General features: G+C 39.1%; 1 protein-coding gene across 1 annotated transcript in view; it reads right to left on the bottom strand.

Annotated features, from left to right (window-relative positions):
* Positions 1-2,481: 2,481 nt before the first annotated feature.
* mcm8 (minichromosome maintenance 8 homologous recombination repair factor) overlaps positions 2,482-21,883 on the bottom strand; it is a gene marked incomplete at its 5' end in the record, with an annotated part of 36,742 nt that continues 17,340 nt past the window's right edge. The window contains 6 exons of the mRNA XM_079832669.1: positions 2,482-4,857; positions 4,928-5,117; positions 8,589-8,665; positions 15,120-15,329; positions 17,378-17,597; positions 21,630-21,825. Of these exons, the coding sequence (XP_079688795.1) occupies positions 4,765-4,857; positions 4,928-5,117; positions 8,589-8,665; positions 15,120-15,329; positions 17,378-17,597; positions 21,630-21,825 (986 nt within the window). The 3' untranslated portion in view covers positions 2,482-4,764. The remainder of the gene's footprint in view (positions 4,858-4,927; positions 5,118-8,588; positions 8,666-15,119; positions 15,330-17,377; positions 17,598-21,629; positions 21,826-21,883) is intronic.

Raw genomic sequence — 21,883 nt, forward strand, 5'->3', positions numbered from 1 at the left:
TAGTATTTATCTACATCATTTATATTCATAAATAATGTAAAGGGTTAAAGTAGGCGACCTTCACTCATTTCACTGAACAGCATTTATTTGAACAACAAATTTACAAAAGCATGTAATTGAACAACATATTTATAAAGAACAATCTTATTTATGGTTCTTTAAGGGGCAGATTCCCCAATATGACAGGTTGGACAATAATTAAATGTAATTGCAATTGAATATTATTATGAATTATATAATTTTCTAATATTCAACTAAACAATGTTAATGATATGTTAATATCACAATTTGAATGGAAATTATACAAATTAAAGCTGAAAACTGTATAAGAATATATTGTCAAACACATGTCATCCAAGATAATGAATTATATTATGGGCTAACAGAAAATAACTTATCCTATATAACAAAATTGTTATCCGGTATGACAAAACTCAGTTTAAATCTTAATCAGGCAGTATTTTTGGCTACCTATACAAATCTGCAACCTTTACCTTCAACTTCTAAATATGTAAATTAATGCTAAATAAACATATTTACATAAAATCCACATTATATATGTTGTTTTAGCGTTATCCCATATGACACAAGATTTTACTACATAGTGTGCTAGTGAGGAAAAAGGGTAAGTTAAACACATTTTTTGAAAGACATACTTAAATTTCACCATTGTTTGGGGGTCCGTCAGGGTCTTCCTGATTGTGTAACATGCTGTCTCACATCGTGTCAAAATAAAATTCACAATAAAATTGCTCCAGTTTGCTGGTTATCCCAAATGACATTGGCTGACAGCCAGTTTTGGGACAGAATGCTCCAAAGCATAACAATCAACTGGATGTCATATTCTTTGTAATATTTAAATATATTGTTGTCAAGACTCATACAATAATGCCTGTGGCAGAGATGTTAGGGTTTATAAGATTTTTTACAGTTTGTTTGGCTTTTTTGTATGTCACTCTAAGGTCCGGACAGTTATCCGGTATGACATTATGTGACTATAATGTCTAATACTTCTTATACTTTGTAATACCCTCAATATATGTTCATATAATTTGATAAACAGAGATCAATAGATTCAATAAATGTGCTTTTTATTAAACATTTCCTTATTTTGACTTCATAAAGGGGTTTGGACATCAAAATTGCACGTCACGTCATTGGGCCATATATATATATATATATATATATATATATATATATATATATATACATATATATATATATATATATATATATATATATATATATATATATATATATATATATATATATATATATATATATATAGTGTCATAATCATAATTAACACAGGAACTCCTTGAAAAGTAAAAACTTTACATTTTGTGTTTTGTTTTTATTCATTGGCAGAAACAATATTCTATAGTTTTATATATAACATATATTAAATAATTATAAATTATTTCAAGGAGTTCCTATGTTAGTTATGATTATGACATTTTATTTTACATTTATTATATTGAGTTAAACTCATTTTATAATGTGACTTTTCTTTTGTTTTTTATTCAGTGGCCAAAATAAGCTTCCATAGTTCTATATATAACAATATATAAAATAATTATAAATAATATAATAAATGTCAAATAAAATGTCATAATCATAACTAGGAACTCCTTGAAATAGAGTTAAACTAATTTTATAATGTGACTTTTTTTGTTTTTTATTCAATGGCCAAAATAAGCTTCCATAGTTCTATATATAACAATACATAAAATAATTATAAACAATATAATACATTTCAAATAAAATGTCATAATTTAGTGTCATAATCATAATTAACATAGGAACTCCTTGATATAGAGTTAAAAACTTTAAGAATATGACATTTTTATTTCATTTTTTTGTTTTGTTTTTATTCAGTGGGCAAAACAAGCTTCCATAGTTCTAAATACAATAAAATAATCATAAATAATATAATAAATATAAAACGTCATAAACATAATCAACATAGGAACTCCTTGAAATAGAGTTAAAAACTTTGAATGTGAATTTTTTTTGTTTTTATTCACTGGCCAAACAATCTTCCATGGTTATATATATATATATAAACAAAATAATTATGTATAATAAAATGTCAATTTAGTGTCATAATCATAATAAACATAGGAACTCACATTTGTTTTTATTTTTTATTCAGTGGCCAAAACAAGCTCCCATAGTTCTATATATAATAATATATAAAATAATTATAAATGATATAACAAATGTCAAATAAAATGTCAATCATAATTAACACAGGAACTCCTTGAAAGGGTGTCAGAAACTTTTAGAAGGTGACATTTTTATTTATTTTTTTCATTTTGATTCAGTGGTGGAAACAAGCTTCTGTGGTCGACATATTAATATATAAAATAATCATAAATAATATAATAAATTAAAAATCAAATATCATAATTTAGTGTCATAATCATAATCAACATAGGAACTCCTTTAATTTTGTGTGATTTGTTTATTTTTGATGACATTTTACAACTCGTTAATGAATTCATATAGCATATTCTTTTATTTTTTAATCTATTGCAGGGAAATGTATAATGTGTGGGTTATTTTCCGGTTACCTAAAATGGTAAAAACAGCATTCAGTATTAAACACAGGAGCGTCTGCTGAACCGCTAACATCGCTACTAGGGATGCACGATATATCGGCAACATATCGTTATCGGCCGATAAATGATTATTTTTGATGTTATCGTTATCGGTCCAATAAGAAAATTTGACCGATATAGTCAAGCCGATAGATAATGTATTATTTCCTTCAGCTGAGACGGACGCGCTGTCCACCATGATGGGTTTGAATTGCTCTAAATATGTTTGGAATCACTTCGAAAAGGAAAATACAGTTATGTGCAACATGTGCAGCGCAAGTCTTCTATAATCTACATAAAATGATAATGAGAATAGAGTAGGCTGTAAAAGAGCGTTGTGTTTCAGCGCGTTTGTTGAGGGAAGAGCGCGCCCACGGAGTTACACCTTCATGACGAGCACAGTCAAGTTTGCTTGTGCATTCACAGCCTTTTGTGCCATTGTAAGTTGTAATATTATATTTATTATTATTCTGTGTATGTAATATCATATAGGATGCGTTTGGTTGAGTTAATTAACGATGCAGTAAAGCACTTCATTGTACCGGCGCGCGCATTTCAAACAGAAATGCACAGCATTAATAACTACTGGGACTGTCCTATACATAACACTGCAATGAGAATATTTCTGTTATAAAACTTAGTGAATTCTCTGGGTTTAGTTGTTTTTCAGCGCGCTGTTGTGGGAAGCGTCAACAACGCATTCTGACCAGCACAGTCAAGTTCGCTTGTGCATTCGCGTCATTTTAAGCATATGTAAGTCGTAATATTACGTTTTTGTAGTATAAACATCTGATTAAAGTCATATAGGATGTGTTTCGTTAAGTCAATAACCCGCAGCGCTTCACTGTACCGGTGATCATCTTAAGTTTCAGCACGCTCTCAAACAGGGGAAGAGCATCCACAGGAGTTATAACCCTTCACCTATGCGTGATTTTGTGCTAATATAAGTTGTAATATTATATTTATTTTGTATAAATATCTGATTGTTCTCATATATGATGCGTTTAGTTGTTAATTAAACTTCTAAGCGCTTCAGTTTATGGTTGTTCGTTCATTCTCTCCAGCTTCAGCGCGCTCTCAAACAGCAACATTATTCCTAATAGACTAGACTAATATTACAGATGTTTACTATTACTGTAATATTAAACATATTTTTTTTTTCAAAAACACAGAGGCATTATTTTTTATAATTAGCACTTTTATTGTTCTCGTATCATTTCCATCAACAATATGGTTTGATTAAAACCATTTCTTTATCGTCTGTGCGGAGGTTATTTCATGCACTTGCATTCTGATTCTTTATTATGCTGTTCAATTACTTGTTTGCATTATTTAGGTATATTATTTTTATTTTTTAGACAATATAATTTTTGGTAACATTTTACAAATAAGGTCTCATTTTATTAATGCATTAACTATCATGAACAAACAGAGAGCAATAACCTTTGTTTCTTTTAGTAATAAAATGTTTGTGTTTTGTAACAGTCCATTCACAGTTCATACCTAATGTTAAAAGACACAACTTTGGGTCTGAATATGTTGAGATTAACATGAAATAAAATTAATAAATCCTGTTGAAGTATTGTTCATTCATTGTTGGTTAACTAATACTAACAAAAATTAAACCTTATTGTAAAGTGTTAAAAAAAAAAATTTGGCCATAGGAGTGTAAAATTAATTTGAAAAGGTAAGGAATCTCACACTGGTTCAAATAGGCTACTGTAGTGTATAGGTTTGATTTATGTTGAAGTGTTTTTGGACATGGCTTTTAATGGTGAGCCTTTTGTTTTTGTAATCAGGCTCTCAGAGTTTATTAAAATTTGTATTTAGATTTATCGGCCAATATATCGGTTATCGGCTTTCAAATATTAAGAATTATCGGTTATCGGTATCGGCCAAAATGTTCATATCGGTGCATCCCTAATCGCTACCAATCATATCAAATACAAAATAATACAAACTTCTGTTTTAATGTTCAGAAATATGGTTATGTTTTGGTTTTGTACACAGTATTTACAGGTACATACTATTTAAAGAGAACTATGTACATGAAAACAATGTATAACGCAAGCGTTTAATGTAAACATACATTACACTGTGTGATATAAATATAATATTTGTTGCATTAAAAAACAGACCCAAATCATAAGAGCTGGTTCCTTCATATGGTCTGAAGCTGGTAGATCCTGTGGCCTTTCTTCAGAAGGTAACCCTGTTCATTGAGGGCACCGATGAAACCCTCAAAATCCACAACCTGAGAAACGAAGATGATAAATCAAACAGGACTGAATGGTAAAAGAGTATTCAACGTGCGCTATGCTCACCTGTATCTGCAGATCTTTGGCGAGCTGTCGCAGCTCCTGGAGCTCAAACATGCTTTTGCTGGTGCGCTCAGCGAGTTTGTTCAGTGCCGTGACAAAATTCTTGACTTTGGAGCGGTTGCTCATGCCAGAGCCGAGCTGAGAACGGTCGAAATCCAGACGGCCAAATTCATCCGAGTATGTGTCGATTAGACTAAACGCAGAAGAACATGAAGGATGCAGCTCAGCATATGTTAAAAGCATGGAAATATAATCAAGAATGTTATACAAATGTTATTAAATTTGAAGATGTATAGGGAGTTAAAACACAGAGATATCAATGAAGACACGTTTCAGAGTCTTGCAAGTTGTGTCCAAAATGAAGTGCTATATGAGTGCATACGAGTCCAATTTTATTGGTACTTGGTATATGAACACCCAAAAAAATTGGGGACAGGATTTGAAAAGTCTAAGTGGTCATACAAAAAATAGTCACACTCAGGACCTTGGAAATGAATGGGAAATTGGCAAAAATATGAAAATACACATTTTTTTTGTGCATACAATCTACAAATCAGCCAGGATGCAGAAAAAAGGACTCAACAGTGAAGGGGTGAATCTCTAAAACATCAAGAGTGCAAAACAGACAAAAAACTCACACACACACAAACAAAAACACAATTCGTTTTTGAAATGGCACGCGTTACTTTGTGTGCGCGTGTTTTTTGGGTGTATAGGTGTGTGTGTGAGTTGTCTGTTTTGCACTCTTGATGTTTTAGAGATTCACCCCTTCACTACGGAGTCCTTTTTTTCTGCATCCTGGCTGATTTGTAGATTGTATGCACAAAAAAACTAATTTCCCATTCATTTCCAATGGGGGTCATTTTTGACCCGAAGGTCCTGAGTGTGACTATTTTTTTTACGACCACTTAGACTTTTCAAATCCTGTCCCCAATTTTTTTGGGGTGTTCATATACCAAGTACCAATAAAGTCACCAAGTTTCGGACCATTCCAATGAAGCTACGATATTTATTTATTTATTTTTTTTTATAAAACGCAAGATCCACTATAGTGGTAAAAATGTGCTATTGCGTGATAAAAATGCTCAATGTGTCCACCAGATGGCACCGATTGACTCTAAAATGAAATACAGCTTTAATAAAAAAATATATATATAATTTTTTTTATTATATTCAATGGGAAAAAATGGGTCATAATTATTGCATAAATATTAATTATAAATCATAAAATTATCTCAAAACACCAAAAAAGAAAAGAAAAAATATTATTGAACAAAAATATATTTAATTGATTTTACTCAAATCTTTTTTATCTTAATCCCGCCCTCTGGGTCATTTTTGACCCGAAGGTCCTGAGTGTGACCCATAAATGAAAAACCCCAGAGGGTTAAATAAGTGCATCATCAGGGTACATAAAGGGTTACTTCAGTGGTTTAGCATTAGGCTTTGTATCAGTAGAAACCCGGTAGTATATTCAAATTATGGTACTTTCCCCCCTCATATCCCCCTGAGATGAGAGAATTATGCGTTTTATTTCTGGAAAAAATTCTCAGATGACGCAAATATCGTCATTTTGCGTTATCGGAGGATGTTTTGGGCAGAGGCTAAAAACTACAGCCACTAGATAGAGCTGTTCCGCATGTTATCAACCCGCCCACAGGGGAGAGATCTCACACACAGAATGTAAATGTGCTCGGCCGCTCGGGCATTCATAACGGAGCGGTCGGAGCAAAGCGAGTGTCCTCAATGAATTCCTATGAAAGTTAAAGGGGGGGTGAAACACTCATTTTCAGTCAATCTCATGTCAATCTTGAGTGCCTATAGAGTAGTATTGCATCTTTCATATCTCCGAAAAGTCTTTAGTTTTATTATATTTATAAAAAAAAGATAGGCTGTACCGAGTCTTTCCGAAAAAAGCAGAGCGGCTGGGGGTGTGTCGTGTGGGCGGAGCTAAAGAATGACTCACAGCGTTGAGCTATGCATGTTTACATAGAAAAACAATGGAATCGATAGCTAACAACAAAAAGACATTTGAAGCAGTTTTACTCACCGCCTGCTTCAAACACACGACCGTGAACCTTAATCGCTGGGACCGCTCCATCTATCAGCATTACACGAGCTACAAATCCGGAGTTGAACTGTACCTTGTTTATAGACCATCGCCGCCGAAATTCAGGACATTCTGCCCTATCTGTTGTCACACAGACCCATACTCGAAAATAACTTTCCGAAACTTATGAGAAACCGGAAGCAGTATTTTTGGCACATAAATCAAACGTCCAGCTTTTTTTTTTTTTTTTACTTTGTCCAAGTCTTTAACAGTGTAAAAAGCTAAGTATGCATGAAACAGCATTTCACCATTTACCTCCAGTCTTTGTGCTAAGCTAGGCTAGCGGTGGTACGTCAGACAGAGTTATGGCACAGAGATGAGAATGGTATGTGTGGACTTATCTAACTCTGGGGCATTGGGTGAATAAGATAAAGTCCCAAAAAGTCAGCGTGTTCCTTTAAGGGTGAGTAAATTATGGGATACATGACTTTGGCCATGAGCGTGGAAAGACGTGTTCGACGCGTGGACTTCGTTTTCAAGCGCTCAAGGCACTTGCACGTGCGGTTGCACACACAACGCACACAAATTTGGCTGCATGGACGACTGCGGACCCTCCTGAAAATGTACGTCATGCGGACTGAAGTATACTAACAATAGTGCTTCAGTGGAAAAGAAATTAAATTTTTTGAGGAAAACATTTCAGGATTTTTCTCCACAAAATGGACTTCAATGGGAACCAACGGTTGAAGGTCCAAATCAATGCAGTTTCAAAGGAAGGGCTTCAGAGGCTCTGCACGATACCAGACGAGGAATTGAGTCTTATCAAGACAAACCATCGCCATTTTCAAAAATAAACATTTATATACTTTTTAACCTAAATTGCTCATCTTGTGCTGTTCTGTGGCCCACCACGAATTGCGCAATCACGTTGGAAAGGTCACACTAGACGTAGGTGGAAGTACCGCCCCTGTGTTTACAAAGTGCACATGCTAAGACTAATACAAACATCCTTTAGCCAAAAAAGGCTAAACAACGATGTTGGACGATTTTGAAGTTGAAGATGGAGTGTTTTTGGTAAAGGGTCTTAGTATTAGTCCTCGCACGTTCGCTTGTGGCGGTACTTCCGCCTACGTCTAGTGTGACCTTTCCGATGTGATTACGCAATCTGTGGTGAGCCGCAGAGCAGCGCAAGATGACCGATTTAGGTTAAAAAGTATATCTTTTTTTCTTGAAAATGGCCAAAGGTTTGTCTAGATAAGACTCTATTCCTCGTCTGGTATCGTGCAGAGCCTCTGAAGCCCTTCCTTTGAAACGGCATTGATTTGGACCTTCAACCGTTGGTTCCCATTGAAGTCCATTATGTGGAGAAAAATCCTGGAATGTTTTCCCCTTTTCGACTGAAGAAAGAAAAACATGAACATCTTGGATGAGATGGGGGTGAGTAAATGATCAGGAAATTGTCATTTTGAAGTGAACTAAAAAGTTAAGTATGCAAATTGTGATTTGAATATTAGAATTTTCCCAATATGGGTGTAAATAAATTGCATTATTTAGTAACAATCATAACTATATTCTAGTATATAACCTAGAGCAAATGCAGCTTTTATGAGTCACCTGTGTTTCATGATCTCCACAACATCCTCCGCATCACTTTGTGTAGCTTTTTCCCTGAGCTCAACACGAGCTCTCGCCTGCAGAGAGAGAGAGAGAGAGAGAGAGAGAAAGAGAGAGACAGAACGAAAGAGAGAGAGAGAGAGAGAGAGAGAGAGAGAGATACCTTTTTATTGTCACGTATAGACCCTAATTTAAATATTTAGACCTCAAGAAATATATATATTTTTGTATTTGTTTATATTTTTTGCACTTTTTAGTTCATATCGGATGAAAACAGACAAAAAATCTGTCTCATCTTGTTTGCAGGGTTGCAAAATGCAAATAGTAACTGATGGGCTGAGTCTGTGAAACAGGGTTATTATCGTTAACTAAAACTATAACTAAAACCATTAAAACATTTGTGTTCATTTAAATAAAGCTGGAATAAAATAAAATAAAATGGAAATAATAGTTTAAACTTAATGGAAATTAGAAAGGGCATTAATTTGAAGCACTAAAATTATTAATTGGAAATAAATAAACTAAAACTGAAATAAAATAAAATAAATGAAATCTAAAAACTATTTAAAATCTAAAAGCAATATTTTATTAATAATAATAATAATAATATTATAATTACAAAAAATGTAACTATTTAAATTTAAAAAAAAAAAATGTAACTACTCCTCCTTGAACTGCCACCTTAACGTGGTGGAGGGGTTTGAGTACCCGAATGAACCTAGGAGCTATGTTGTCCGGGGCTATATGCCCCTGGTAGGGTCTCCCAAGGCAAACAGGTCCTAGGGGACGGGTCAGACTAAGAGCAGTTCAAAAAACCCTTATGATGACCAAAAAAAGGAGGACCGTGACGTCGCCCGGTACGGCACAGCCGGGGCCCCACCCTGGAGCCAGGCCTGGGGTTGGGGCTCGTATGCGAGCGCCTGGTGGCCGGGCCTTCCCCCATGGGGTCCGGCCAGGCTCAGCCCAAAGGAGCGACATGGGGACACCTTCCCGTGGGCCCACCACTCACAGGAGGGACCGTAAGGGGCCGGTGCAGAGAAGATCGGGCAGCAGTCGAAGGCAGGGGCCTAAACAACCCGATCCCTGGACACGGAAACTGGCTTTTGGGACATGGAATGTCACCTCACTGGCGGGGAAGGAGCCTGAGCTTGTGCGTGAGGTTGAGAGGTTCCGACTAGAGATAGTCGGAATCACCTCTACGCACGGCTTGGGCTCTGGAACCACACTCCTCGAGAGAGGATGGACTCTTCACCACTCCGGAGTTGCCCATGGTGAGAGGCGGCGGGCTGGTGTGGGTTTGCTTATAGCCCCCCAGCTCTGCCGCCATGTGTTGGAGTTTACCCCGGTGAACGAAAGGGTCGTTTCCCTGCGACTTCGGCTCAGGGATAGGTCTCTCACTGTTGTTTGTGCCTACGGGCCGAACGGCAGTGCAGAGTACCCGGCCTTTTTGGTGTCCCTGGGAGGGGTGCTGGAAAGTGCTCCGACTGGGGACTCCGTCGTTCTACTGGGGGACTTCAACGCCCACGTGGGCAATGACAGTGACACCTGGAGGGGCGTGATTGGGAGGAACGGCCCCCCTGATCTGAACCCGAGCGGTGTTCAGTTATTGGACTTCTGTGCTAGTCACGGTTTGTCCATAACGAACACCATGTTCAAGCATAAGGGTGTCCATCAGTGCACATGGCACCAGGACACTCTAGGTCGTAGGTCAATGATCGACTTTGTGGTCGTTTCATCTGACCTGCAGCCGTATGTCTTGGACACTCGGGTGAAGAGAGGGGCAGAGCTGTCAACTGATCACCACCTGGTAGTGAGATGGATCCGATGGCGGGGGAGGAAGCTGGACAGACCCGGCAGACCCAAACGTACTGTAAAGGTCTGCTGGGAACGTTTGGCCGAGCCCCCTGTCAGAGAGATCTTCAACTCCCACCTCCGGCAGAACTTCGACCGGATCCCGAGGGAGGCTGGAGATATTGAGTCCGAATGGACCATGTTCTCCACCTCCATTGTCAAAGCGGCCGCTCGGAGCTGTGGCCGTAAGGTCTCCGGTGCATGTCGAGGCGGCAATCCCCGAACCCGGTGGTGGACACCGGAAGTAAGGGATGCCGTCAAGCTGAAGAAGGAGTCCTATCGGGCCTGGTTGGCTTGTGGGACTCCTGAGGCAGCTGACATGTACCGGCAGGCTAAGCGGACTGCAGCCCGGGTGGTTGTGGAGGCAAAAACTCGGGCCTGGGAGGAGTTCGGTGAGGCCATGGAAAAGGACTATCGGCTGGCCTCGAAGAGATTCTGGCAAACCGTCCGGCGCCTCAGGAGGGGGAAGCAGTGCCTTACCAACGCTGTTTACAGTGGCGATGGGCGGCTGTTGACCTCAACTGGGGATGTCGTCGGACGGTGGAAGGAATACTTTGAGGATCTCCTCAATCCCGCCATCATGCCTTCCATTGAGGAAGCAGAGGCTGGGGGCTCAGAGGAGGACTCGTCCATCACCCAAGCTGAAGTCACCGAGGTGGTCAAGAAACTCCTCGGTGGCAAGGCACTGGGGGTGGATGAGATCCGCCCTGAGTACCTCAAGTCTCTGGATGTTGTGGGGCTGTCTTGGCTGACACGCCTCTGCAACATCGCGTGGCGGTCGGGGACAGTGCCTCTGGGATGGCAGACCGGGGTGGTGGTCCCTCTTTTTAAGAAGGGGGACCGGAGGGTGTGTTCCAACTACAGGGGGATCACACTTCTCAGCCTCCCCGGGAAAGTCTATGCCAGGGTACTGGAGAGGAGAATACGGCCGATAGTAGAACCTCGGATTCAGGAGGAACAGTCTGGTTTTCGTCCGGGCTGTGGTACACTGGACCAGCTCTATACCCTCTACAGGGTGCTGGAGGGTTCATGGGAGTTTGCCCAACCAGTCCACATGTGTTTTGTGAATTTGGAGAAGGCATTCGACTGTGTCCCTCGCGGCATCCTGTGGAGGGTGCTCGGGGAGTATGGGGTCCGGGGTCCTTTGCTAAGGGCTGTCCGGTCCCTGTACGACCAAAGCAGGAGTTTGGTCCCCATTGCCGGCAGTAAGTCAGACTTGTTCCCGGTGCATGTTGGACTCCGGCAGGGCTGCCCTTTGTCGCCGGTTCTGTTCATAATTTTCATGGACAGAATTTCTAGGCGCAGCCAGGGGCCGGAGGGTGTCAGGTTTGGGGACCACGCGGTTTCGTCTCTGCTCTTTGCGGATGACGTTGTTGTGTTGGCCCCTTCTAACCAGGACCTTCAGCATGCACTGGGACGGTTTGCAGCCGAGTGTGAAGCGGCTGGGATGAGGATCAGCACCTCCAAGTCCGAGGCCATGGTTCTCAGTCGGAAAAGGGTGGTTTGCCCTCTTCAGGTTGGTGGAGAGTTCCTGCCTCAAGTGGAGTTCAAGTATCTAGGGGTCTTGTTCACGAGTGAGGGGAGGATGGAACGGGAGATTGACAGACGGATCGGTGCAGCTTCTGCAGTAATGCGGTCGATGTACTGGTCTGTTGTGGTGAAGAAAGAGCTAAGCCGTAAGGCGAAGCTCTCGATTTACCGGTCAATCTACGTTCCTACTCTCACCTATGGTCATGAGCTTTGGGTCATGACCGAAAGGACAAGATCCCGGATACAGGCGGCCGAAATGAGTTTTCTCCACAGGGTGGCTGGGCGCTCCCTTAGAGATAGGGTGAGGAGCTCAGTCACTCGGGAGGAACTCGGAGTAGAGCCGCTGCTCCTCCACATCGAGAGGGGACAGCTGAGGTGGCTCGGGCATCTGTTCCGGATGCCTCCTGAACGCCTTCCCGGGAAGGTGTTTCGGGCATGTCCAACCGGGAGGAGGCTCCGGGGAAGACCTAGGACACGCTGGAGGGACTATGTCTTCCGGCTGGCCTGGGAACACCTCGGTGTCCCCCCGGAAGAGCTAGAGGAAGTGTCAAGGGAGAGGGAAGTCTGGGCATCTCTGCTTAGACTGCTGCCCCCGCGACCCGGCCCTGGATAAAGCGGAAGAAGATGGAGGGATGGATGGAAAATTTAACTAAAATTAACACAAAAACTAAAAATATACTGTGTATATAAATAAAAAATCTATATATAATCTATCTATAAAACTATAATAAAAATAAAATTTTAATAAAATAGCACTGCTGGGAAGTAAACTAAAGGCTATTTTAAGAAAGAACACAAATAGGTATGAAAGCTCGTTTCCGCCAACAAATAAAATTATAAAAAATGGTAATTGCGACTTTATCTCACAATTCAACTATATAACTCGCAACTGCGAGTTTATATCTCACAATTCTGAGGAAAGTTTATATCAGGGCCGTAACAACCGTAGACATTGAGGGGGACAAGTCCCCCCGAATAATTAGAAATGGCCAAATTGTCCCCCCAATATTTTATATTCTTGATGCTGCTCTGAAGTACTACCTTACACACTTCTCTGTTTGTGGCTAGGATGACAAAATTAAAATGTTACATCTTTAGGTTGGTCTGCCTCAGCGGTCTAACAGCGCTCGTCACTGTCAGAATGAGTGAGATGGCCAATCAAATAAAAGAAGGCGGGGCTTACTGTTAGTGCCAATTCCAAGGCAACACTTTTAAATATAGCAACGAAAGAGTGCGTCATAAGATGTAAGTAGCTAAACATTTAATATTTGACAACTGTTTTACGATAAAAACGTTCAGCGACCAACAGTAATATCAAGTGATGCAAACTACTAAACATTTTTTATGAAATTTCACCATTTTGAATCGAAAATATGAGATCATTTATGTAAATCATAACTGAATTTGACGTGACAAGAAACGTTTTGCGTTTTTATATATATTAGGCAGACGAAAATAAGAGTGAATGTGTGTATATTTTAAAAAATATTTATTATTTGCAATTCATAACTACAATAGAACTGCAACTTTTACCGATTTCTTTATTTCCTTAAATCCCTTTTAATCCTTTAAAGTCCCTGTAAAGTCAAAATTAAACATGTGTTCTGAGTTTGTCACACCACAGACAAATGTGTTTTTAACCACCCAGCCAAATTTGAATTAAAAAAAAAAAAATCCACCAAGTAAATAAAATAGCTTATCAAAATCTTGAAAAAATATGCAGCATTCTCTGCTCTCAAACGCTGAGGGCGTGTCCGCTGTCAGCGCCGAAACCACGCCCACTCACAGGAAAACTGCTGTAAGCACACAAGACAATGCTCACGTACAGCTCAAGAGGATGAAGGCCCGGGCGGGAGATGAAAGTTTGTAAAACTATCCGGTGTAAAGTCACTGCAGAGGCAGGTGTTGGTGGTGATCCTCAGCTCTACATCAAGGTAGCTGTTCACAAAATTAATCCACCTCTTCTTGATACTGTATCATCGTTTTTGTTTTGTAAACTGTCTTTTAAGTTGTAGGCTGTAGTAACTGACAGTAACACGCAATCAAGCGGGCGAACTGATGCGAATGTGCTCTAGTTATGATAGTGTTAGGCAGGGCTCTTAAGTTTTGAACTGAGTTCAAAGTGAGATTTTGGCGACGGCAGCAGGGGTTTGGGTGGGGATTTGTATAAATAAATAAATAATAATCTTTTTATTAATTTAATTCAACATGTGTGTGTGTGTGCATAGTATTAATTCTTGCATTTCTCTGTTTCAAAGATGTCAGGGAAGAGGCAAATTAATAATCCAAAATGCGTTGTAATGTAAATAGAATTTATTCTGAAGCAATAGTCTCACCAGTGTTCAATCAGCTTTGAGATATTTAAATCTGCATATCTTTGATATTTTTACCTTTTATGAAGGGAATTTTCCCATAATTTTGTTAAATATAGGCTATGCTTCAGCTTTCATTTTATATTCTTAAATTTGATCTATAAAATAAATAAGAATAAGACACTGTATTTTTTGAATCAGTTATGAATCAGTGAGTCGATTCAGCGGTTTGGATCGCCAAATTTCAGCAGTTTGGCGGTTTGACACACGATCCGAATCATGATTCGACTCACTGATTCATAACGTTGTTTTGAAATCGTCATCACTATATAAGTCGTTATTTAGGTTTTTTTTTGCGCACAAAAACTATTTTCGTCACTCCATAAAGTTATTGTAGAACCACTGTAGTGAGATGGACTTTGTAACGACGTCTTTAGTACCTTTTAAGGGTCTTGAGAGTGTAAAGTGCATTGTGCCAATGGAGGCCTTTCTGAGCGATCGGATTTCAACTAAAATATCTTCATTTGTGTTCTGAAGATGAACGGAGGTCTGACGGGTGTCCAACGACATGAGGGTAAGTAATTAATGACAGAATTTTCATTTTTGGGTGAACTAACCCTTTAAGACATGGTTACGGCCTTGGTTTATATTCAGAATTTTCGGACTTTTTACTCAGAATTGCGAGACATTAACTTGCAATTGCTAGTTATAGTCTGAATTGCGCGATATAAACTCAGAACTGTGAGATAAAAAGTCGCAAATACGTTTTAAAATTTTCTAAACAAGCCTCCATATAGGCAACAGCCCCACTACAATGAAAATTGCCAATGCTTGCCACCTCTGTGAGTCGGATGAGGGACTCCAGCTGGCGGGTGGTGATGGGCGTGCTGTCGGCTGTCTGGTTCTGTTTGCGCAGCTCCAGATAAAAGTCCTGCAGGACCTGCGCAGCCTCTGAGGAGAGAGACGGGTGAACGTAGTGCCGGGCGTAACCCACGTACTTCCGCAGGAGCTGGTGAGGGATGGGGTCAAAGTTCTCTCCAGGAACCACCTACGGATGAAAAAAAACAAATGAACATTATTACAGCTGTAATATACAGCACAGTAACAACTAATATATAGTATGCATGCATTAATAAAACATACTGTACATACTGTAAGTTGAGTCAATAATCGAAACGTGATGCAGTAGTTGTTGTGCATTAAAATATGCATAAGCAATAGTAATAGTGATACTTGCATAAGGAAACATTATTAATGAAAGCTATTATGAATTAGTAACACAATATTCTAATTTGTTAAAGGTGCACTATGTAACATTTTTGCAGTAAAATATCCAAAAACCACTAGGCCACTGTTTTGTATATATATATATTGTTCAGTTGAGTACTTACAATATCCCAAATGTTTCCAACTATTTGTAAATCGTGAGAAATTGCTATTTTACCCGAAGAACCGGGACGTGTGAGGGAGTCGCCTGTTGATGGCGTCATATCTGCGTTATCCTCGGTTTCCGGTTTTATTTTGCAGAGACGCTTTACTCTCACTGCAGTGTGAACAAGTGTCATAGCAGCCGCTGAGAGAACACACAGAGTAACGTCATCACATCATCAACACACTCAGATGTGTCTAATATGATCAACAGAGCTGCGTTACCTCACACTCATGAACGGAGGAGCGGAAGTGGCGCCGGAGACTGTGTCATAATAAAAGTCCCGCTGCTCGCGAGGTGTGTGTTGCGTTCATCTCATTAACAATCGCTGCAGCGGTTCCTCAGCTCCACAACACTCGCTCCTGCTCTGCTTCACTACAGTAACGTTAATAATCACATGAACATGATTTCTGCCCGAGTCCTATCCCGATTCTTTCCCACCGGCTGTGAGCTGGAGACCACATGTCCCAAGATTCTGCGCTCAAACGTGCCGTCATCAAACTACGCCTTTGTACAGGCGACCTCTAGCGGACGGAAAAGTTACATAGTGCACCTTTAACATTAGTTACGTATTACCTAACATGAATTAACAATGAGCAATATTTTATACAGCATTTATTAATCTTTGTTAGTAATAATACAATTGTTCATTGTTTATGTTAGAGAGTGCATTAACTAATGTTAACAGATACAACTTTCGATTTGAAATTAACCGTATTAATACATTAACATTAAGATTAATAAAAGCTATAGACGTATTGTTCCTTGTTAGTTCATCATTACTAATAAAAATGAAACCTTACTGTAAAGTGTTACTATGAAGGGTTAGCAATAGAACTGGTTCAGAAAATAAATAATAAATAAACATACAACACTTAACAGATAGTAGTTGTTGTACATTCAGATACAGTGGCATGAAAAAGTATGTGAAGCCCTTGCAGAATCTGTGAAACTGTGAATAATTTTAACTAAATAAAAGAGATCATACAAAATGCATGAGAATCAATGGTTCATAAACTTTTGAATGGGGTTATTTTAATAAATTCACCTATTTTTTTTTGTCTTGTGGACTATATGTAAAAAAAAATTATGTAAAATATCTTAATCAGGACAGTACTGAATAAAAAAATAACATGCATTTTGTATGATCTCTTTTATTTAGTTAAAATTATTCACATTTTCAAAGATTCTGCAAGTGGTTCACATACTTTTTCTTGCCACTGTATGTATGAGAAATAGAAATAGTGACAATTGCAAATAATACCACTAATGTTAGTTAATGTTATTAATGAAAGCAATTAAGAAATTGGTAACATAAAATGAAGTCTCTATTGTTAACATTAGTTATTGCATCAGCTAACATGAGCAACGTTTTTTTTTTTCCAGCATGTTAATCTTTGTTAATGTTAGTTAAATATAAAATATAAACAATATAAAATTGTTTAGTGTTTGTTCATGTTAGTTTACTGTCCAATAATCTTAACAGATGCAATGTTTAATTTTAAAAATGATTAGTGAATGCTGAAATGAACTAACTAAGAATAATAAATGCTGTAGATGTATTATACATTGTTAGTTCATGTAATGTAGGTAACCTTACTATAACGTGTTACTATGAAGGGGTATCAATAGAATAGGTTAAGAAGAGAAGAGAATGCGAATGTTACTTTGAGTCTGTCTGAGAGCGGCTTCTCCGAGGACACCTCCAGAATGGAGATGCTGGACTCCTGTGTACTGTAGCGTGTGACCGCAGCACTGCTGACCGCACCGTTCTTCCCTGCTCGCATGGCCATCACGTGCTCGGACAGCAGGTGGTCGTGGTCCTCATTCGGGGTGTCCAACAAGATAAAGACCAGATCAAACCTGGACAGCAGGGCACTTCCCATTCTAGAGTGGCACAGGAAACACTTAACTTATTATGCCCTTTTACAAAGTCTTATTTTCCATAATGGTCATTGTTGCAGCTCGTCTCTTCCCAGTCTGTCAGTAACGCTCTGTTTAGTTCCTGTCTCTAAGAAGCCCCTCCTTCTGAAAAGCACAATGTGCTCTGATTGGTCAGCTGGAGCAGTGTGTTGTAATTGGTCAAGCGCTTCGAGCGTGTTTGGGAAATGTCCCACCCCTTACCATAACTGCCAGTTTCAACACACTACTAACTAAATCAAACAGGCTCCACCCCTTTATTCTGCATATTAATTATTTAAATGTGGAATATTGTGAGGTGTTGGTTCCCGGTAGAAAACTCAAGACTACAATGGAGGCGTTTCAGGGAGTTCAGAAACACTGACACTGATATAGAGAAGAACTCCCACTGGAGGGACTCCTTTTTTGGAGAAAAGCTTAACAGGTCCTCTTTAATACAACTGTGTGTAGAAACATTTAAAATCTTACGAAGCAAATAGTTATAATGATGATAAAACAAATACAGATATATCCAGTTAATAAATCGCAGTACATTAAGAAAAATTTTGGAAAATAATCTAATTGTGATTTTTTTTAACCAATATTGCGATTTAATATGCGATTATTCAAAAAAGACGAGCAATTTATTGTATAGTACCTTTTTTGTTTAACTTTTTTAATTAATAATTAATAAAATTAATAAAACGTAAAATATTTGTGTTTAAATTCTATATGTAATTATAAGTACTCTTTAAAATAATTACACATTAAAAATGTATTTAAAAATTGCTTAAGAATTTTAGACCGCTTTACTCTCGCGTGTCACGTGACCAGACTGTAATCGCAGCCTTTGCGGTTACAAAATCGTGTTTTATCATATCGCGATATTATTGCAAATGCAATTGACCTATCTGTAAGCCTAGGGCTGTAATGATTTGACCAAAAATAAAAACATCGATTAATTGAACATTGTACCTCGATTACGATTAAGGAACGATTATTTTGCTTTTTTTGTTTTTTGCCCTCGTAAGGTTTTTGAGTAAGTTCCTGATAAGGTTTGTACTGTAAATATTTTCTACTATTAAAGGTGGATTTTTTTCTAATGAAAAAGTGCATTTCTTTGTGATTTTTAAATACTTTCAGCAGTTATTGTCTATGGGGCAGATTTCTGTTTGTTGTACATCAGATACAGATAAATTAACACAGTAGGCCTACATTACATTTATCTGAATGCATCAATGAGAGAGTGATTGTGTGTGAATTACTCATACCGTCTCTATTCATTATGAAGCTGTGGTTTGTACTTAGGCTACTTCAAAGGTATTAAAATATATGCTATAACGGTTGAGTTTCTAAGCTACTTTAGTGACTTTAGTTTAGTCACAGGACAGCGTTGACACTGTGTTTCTGCGCTGCTCTCTGTACGCGATCTTCGCGTGATGTGCGAGCTTCTGTCTGAGTGTTCGTTTGTCACAATATATCAGGCATTAGTTCAACATAATACACATCTGATGGTCGAAACTGGCAGGGCTTAAACCACATACAAATGACAAACTTTGTGAGGACGCAGGTGAAAGAGGTCTGACTTCAGAGCGCGCCCGCTCGTTTTCAGAGACGCGACACGGCTCGGCTCTGTCTCACAGAAAAAAGCTGAGCACTGAACGGATACGTATTGTTGTTTTTGAATAGTGCACAATCGCTTTAAATGTTGAAACTGGCAAGCCTTTAAACGCATACGTGACAAACTTTATGAGCACGAAAGTGAAAGCGGCTTTGGGGCTTGCGCGCCCCGTCTGAGTGTGTGTGTGTGTGTGTGTGTGTGTGTGTTACTGTGTCTGTGTGTCAGCGCGTAGGCTATAAGAACAGCAATTAACTGACCTGTATATAAACTGTGTAAAACATGCAGTTACTATAGTGATTCTGGGCATCTATAAACACAGATAACTGCTCCTGCATCTCTCTGTGTGCCTGCAAACTGCACTTGATGTGACTGACGGGGCGGAGTCACGTGACTAAAACCGAAATAACCGACATGGGAAAAATACGTCGGTTAGAGGTTCTGAATGTCGGTTTCGGTTATTTTTAGATTAATCGTACAGCCCTAGCGCATAGCCTATCCTGTGAAATGAAGCCCGCGAATGTCATTGCAATTCGATTCAACCTTTCCAAACATTATGAAATATTATTGTGTGTGTTTGTGTATGTGAGAGAGAGATATAATGGAAGCAATCAGAATACGGGTGTTTCTAAAACACACGCACCTGCAGTTTAAATCTAAGATCAGAATTGATTGAGAATCATTGGACAGAGGATCTTTTCTCCCTCCCCTATGACCAATAGCTACAATATTAGATTGATTAAACACAAACAGTTATTTCCTTTAGGACAGGCTTGTATAGGCGTAACGTGCCAAGTTGAAGCTTCTTCTGCAGACCGCTTTACTCTCGCGTGTCACGTGACCAGACTGTAATCGCAGCCTTTGCGGTTACAAAATTGTGTTATCATATCGTGATATTATTGCAAATGCAATTGACCTATCGGTAAGCCCCTCCCCTCGAACGCAGATGAGCCAATAGCAGTTGAGTATCAGTTGCGTATCTTTAGGTGTCAGCAGCGCCATAGAGAAACATTGGAAAATCCGAAGCTCTCATCGGTTTGATGGTGTTTCGGCTAAAAAAATGCTAAAATGTCGTGCCTGAGGTACTGTTGCACTGATTCCAGGGATCCTGAGAGGATCAAATTAAAATTAAAGTCCCTGCTAACATACAAACCGGAATAACTAACTGTTCTCACGTCATGTAACGTTAACACTGTAGGTCAAAAACACGAAGGTCTACATTTCAGTGCCTCTCCATATTAAACTGGTTACATGTAATTAATTTAATTTTAGATATGTTTATGGTCTACATTATCTGTCCTACTAAGGAGGACTCCTATTTTGATGGGTGTTATAGTCTACGGGTGGTGAAAGGGAGAGCTTGCACGCAGTTTATCGGAGTTGTTTCGCAGATACAAAGTTGACCAGTTATTAACTGCACCCCCGAAAATCATAAGCTCTGTGTATATGTTTGTGTACTGTTAGTTGTGAGTGTTTTTGTGTAATTTGATGTGTATGTTAATGGTAACGAAACGGAGAGATAGTCTGTGAATGAGACGTTAATGCGCACTTCTTATGCTTTCTTTGTTCAGCTCTTACGATGATTTTTTTGGAGTGAAAAAAGACAATAAACTTGATAAACCATCAGTGAAGTTTGGCGATCATTCGGACAGGGTATACACTACATTCGGTGTCCAAAAACATCTTGGGATAAGGTTTTCACACTGACCGCTGTCATATATAGCAACTCCGTTTGTTTGTCCGAGATAGCAACAGTAACTAAGGGGGGAGGGGCTTACCGATAGGTCAATGAATCGTTCAGCTCTAGTTTACTTAAGTCTACTTGTTGCGTATCGCTTTATCTTAAACCCAATAAACTTTATAATCAATGTACAAAGGGGCGGCAGTGGCTCAGTGGAAAAAGACATAATAAACTTGATAAACCATCAGTGAAGTTTGGTGATCATTCGGACAGGGTATACACTACATTCGGTGTCCAAAAACATCTTGGGATTTTCACACTGACCGCTGTCATATATAGCAACTCCATTTGTTTGTCCGAGTTAGCAACAGTAACTAAGGGGGGAGGGGCTTACCGATAGGTCAATGAATCGTTCAGCTCTAGTTTACTTAAGTCTACTTGTTGCGTATCGCTTTATCTTAAACCCAATAAACTTTATAATCAATGTACAAAGGGGCGGCAGTGGCTCAGTGGTTCATGTAGGTTGTCTACAAACCGGTTCCAATCCCCGGTTCCACCTGACCAAGTGTCGAGGTGTCCATGAGCAAGACACCTGACACCGCCGTCGGTGTATGAATGAGTGAGTGAATGGGTGAATGTGAGGCAATATGTTTTCAACCAAAGCGTTTTCAATCATTTACCACAAACATTTTATTAGTGTTATTAGAAGGTGTTCACTCACTTCAGGTTCTCAGAGACAGTCTTGGCTTTATTGTAATGCCCTCCGGCAGGATTGGCGGCTGCGATGATGGAGGTTCGAGCAGGAAGGGTGCAGACAATCCCAGCTTTAGCCAGACTGATGCTCTGCTGCTCCATGGCCTCCAGAAGAGCCTGATGCTGACTGCCCATCTTATCAAACTCATCAATGCAACAGATGCCTGGAGAAATGAATAAACTCACTGTTTTTAAGATGAATATACCCAGGAAACACTCTTC

Source organism: Gobio gobio (genome assembly GCF_949357685.1).
Source record: "Gobio gobio genome assembly, chromosome: 13".
Lineage (NCBI taxonomy): Eukaryota > Metazoa > Chordata > Actinopteri > Cypriniformes > Gobionidae > Gobio > Gobio gobio.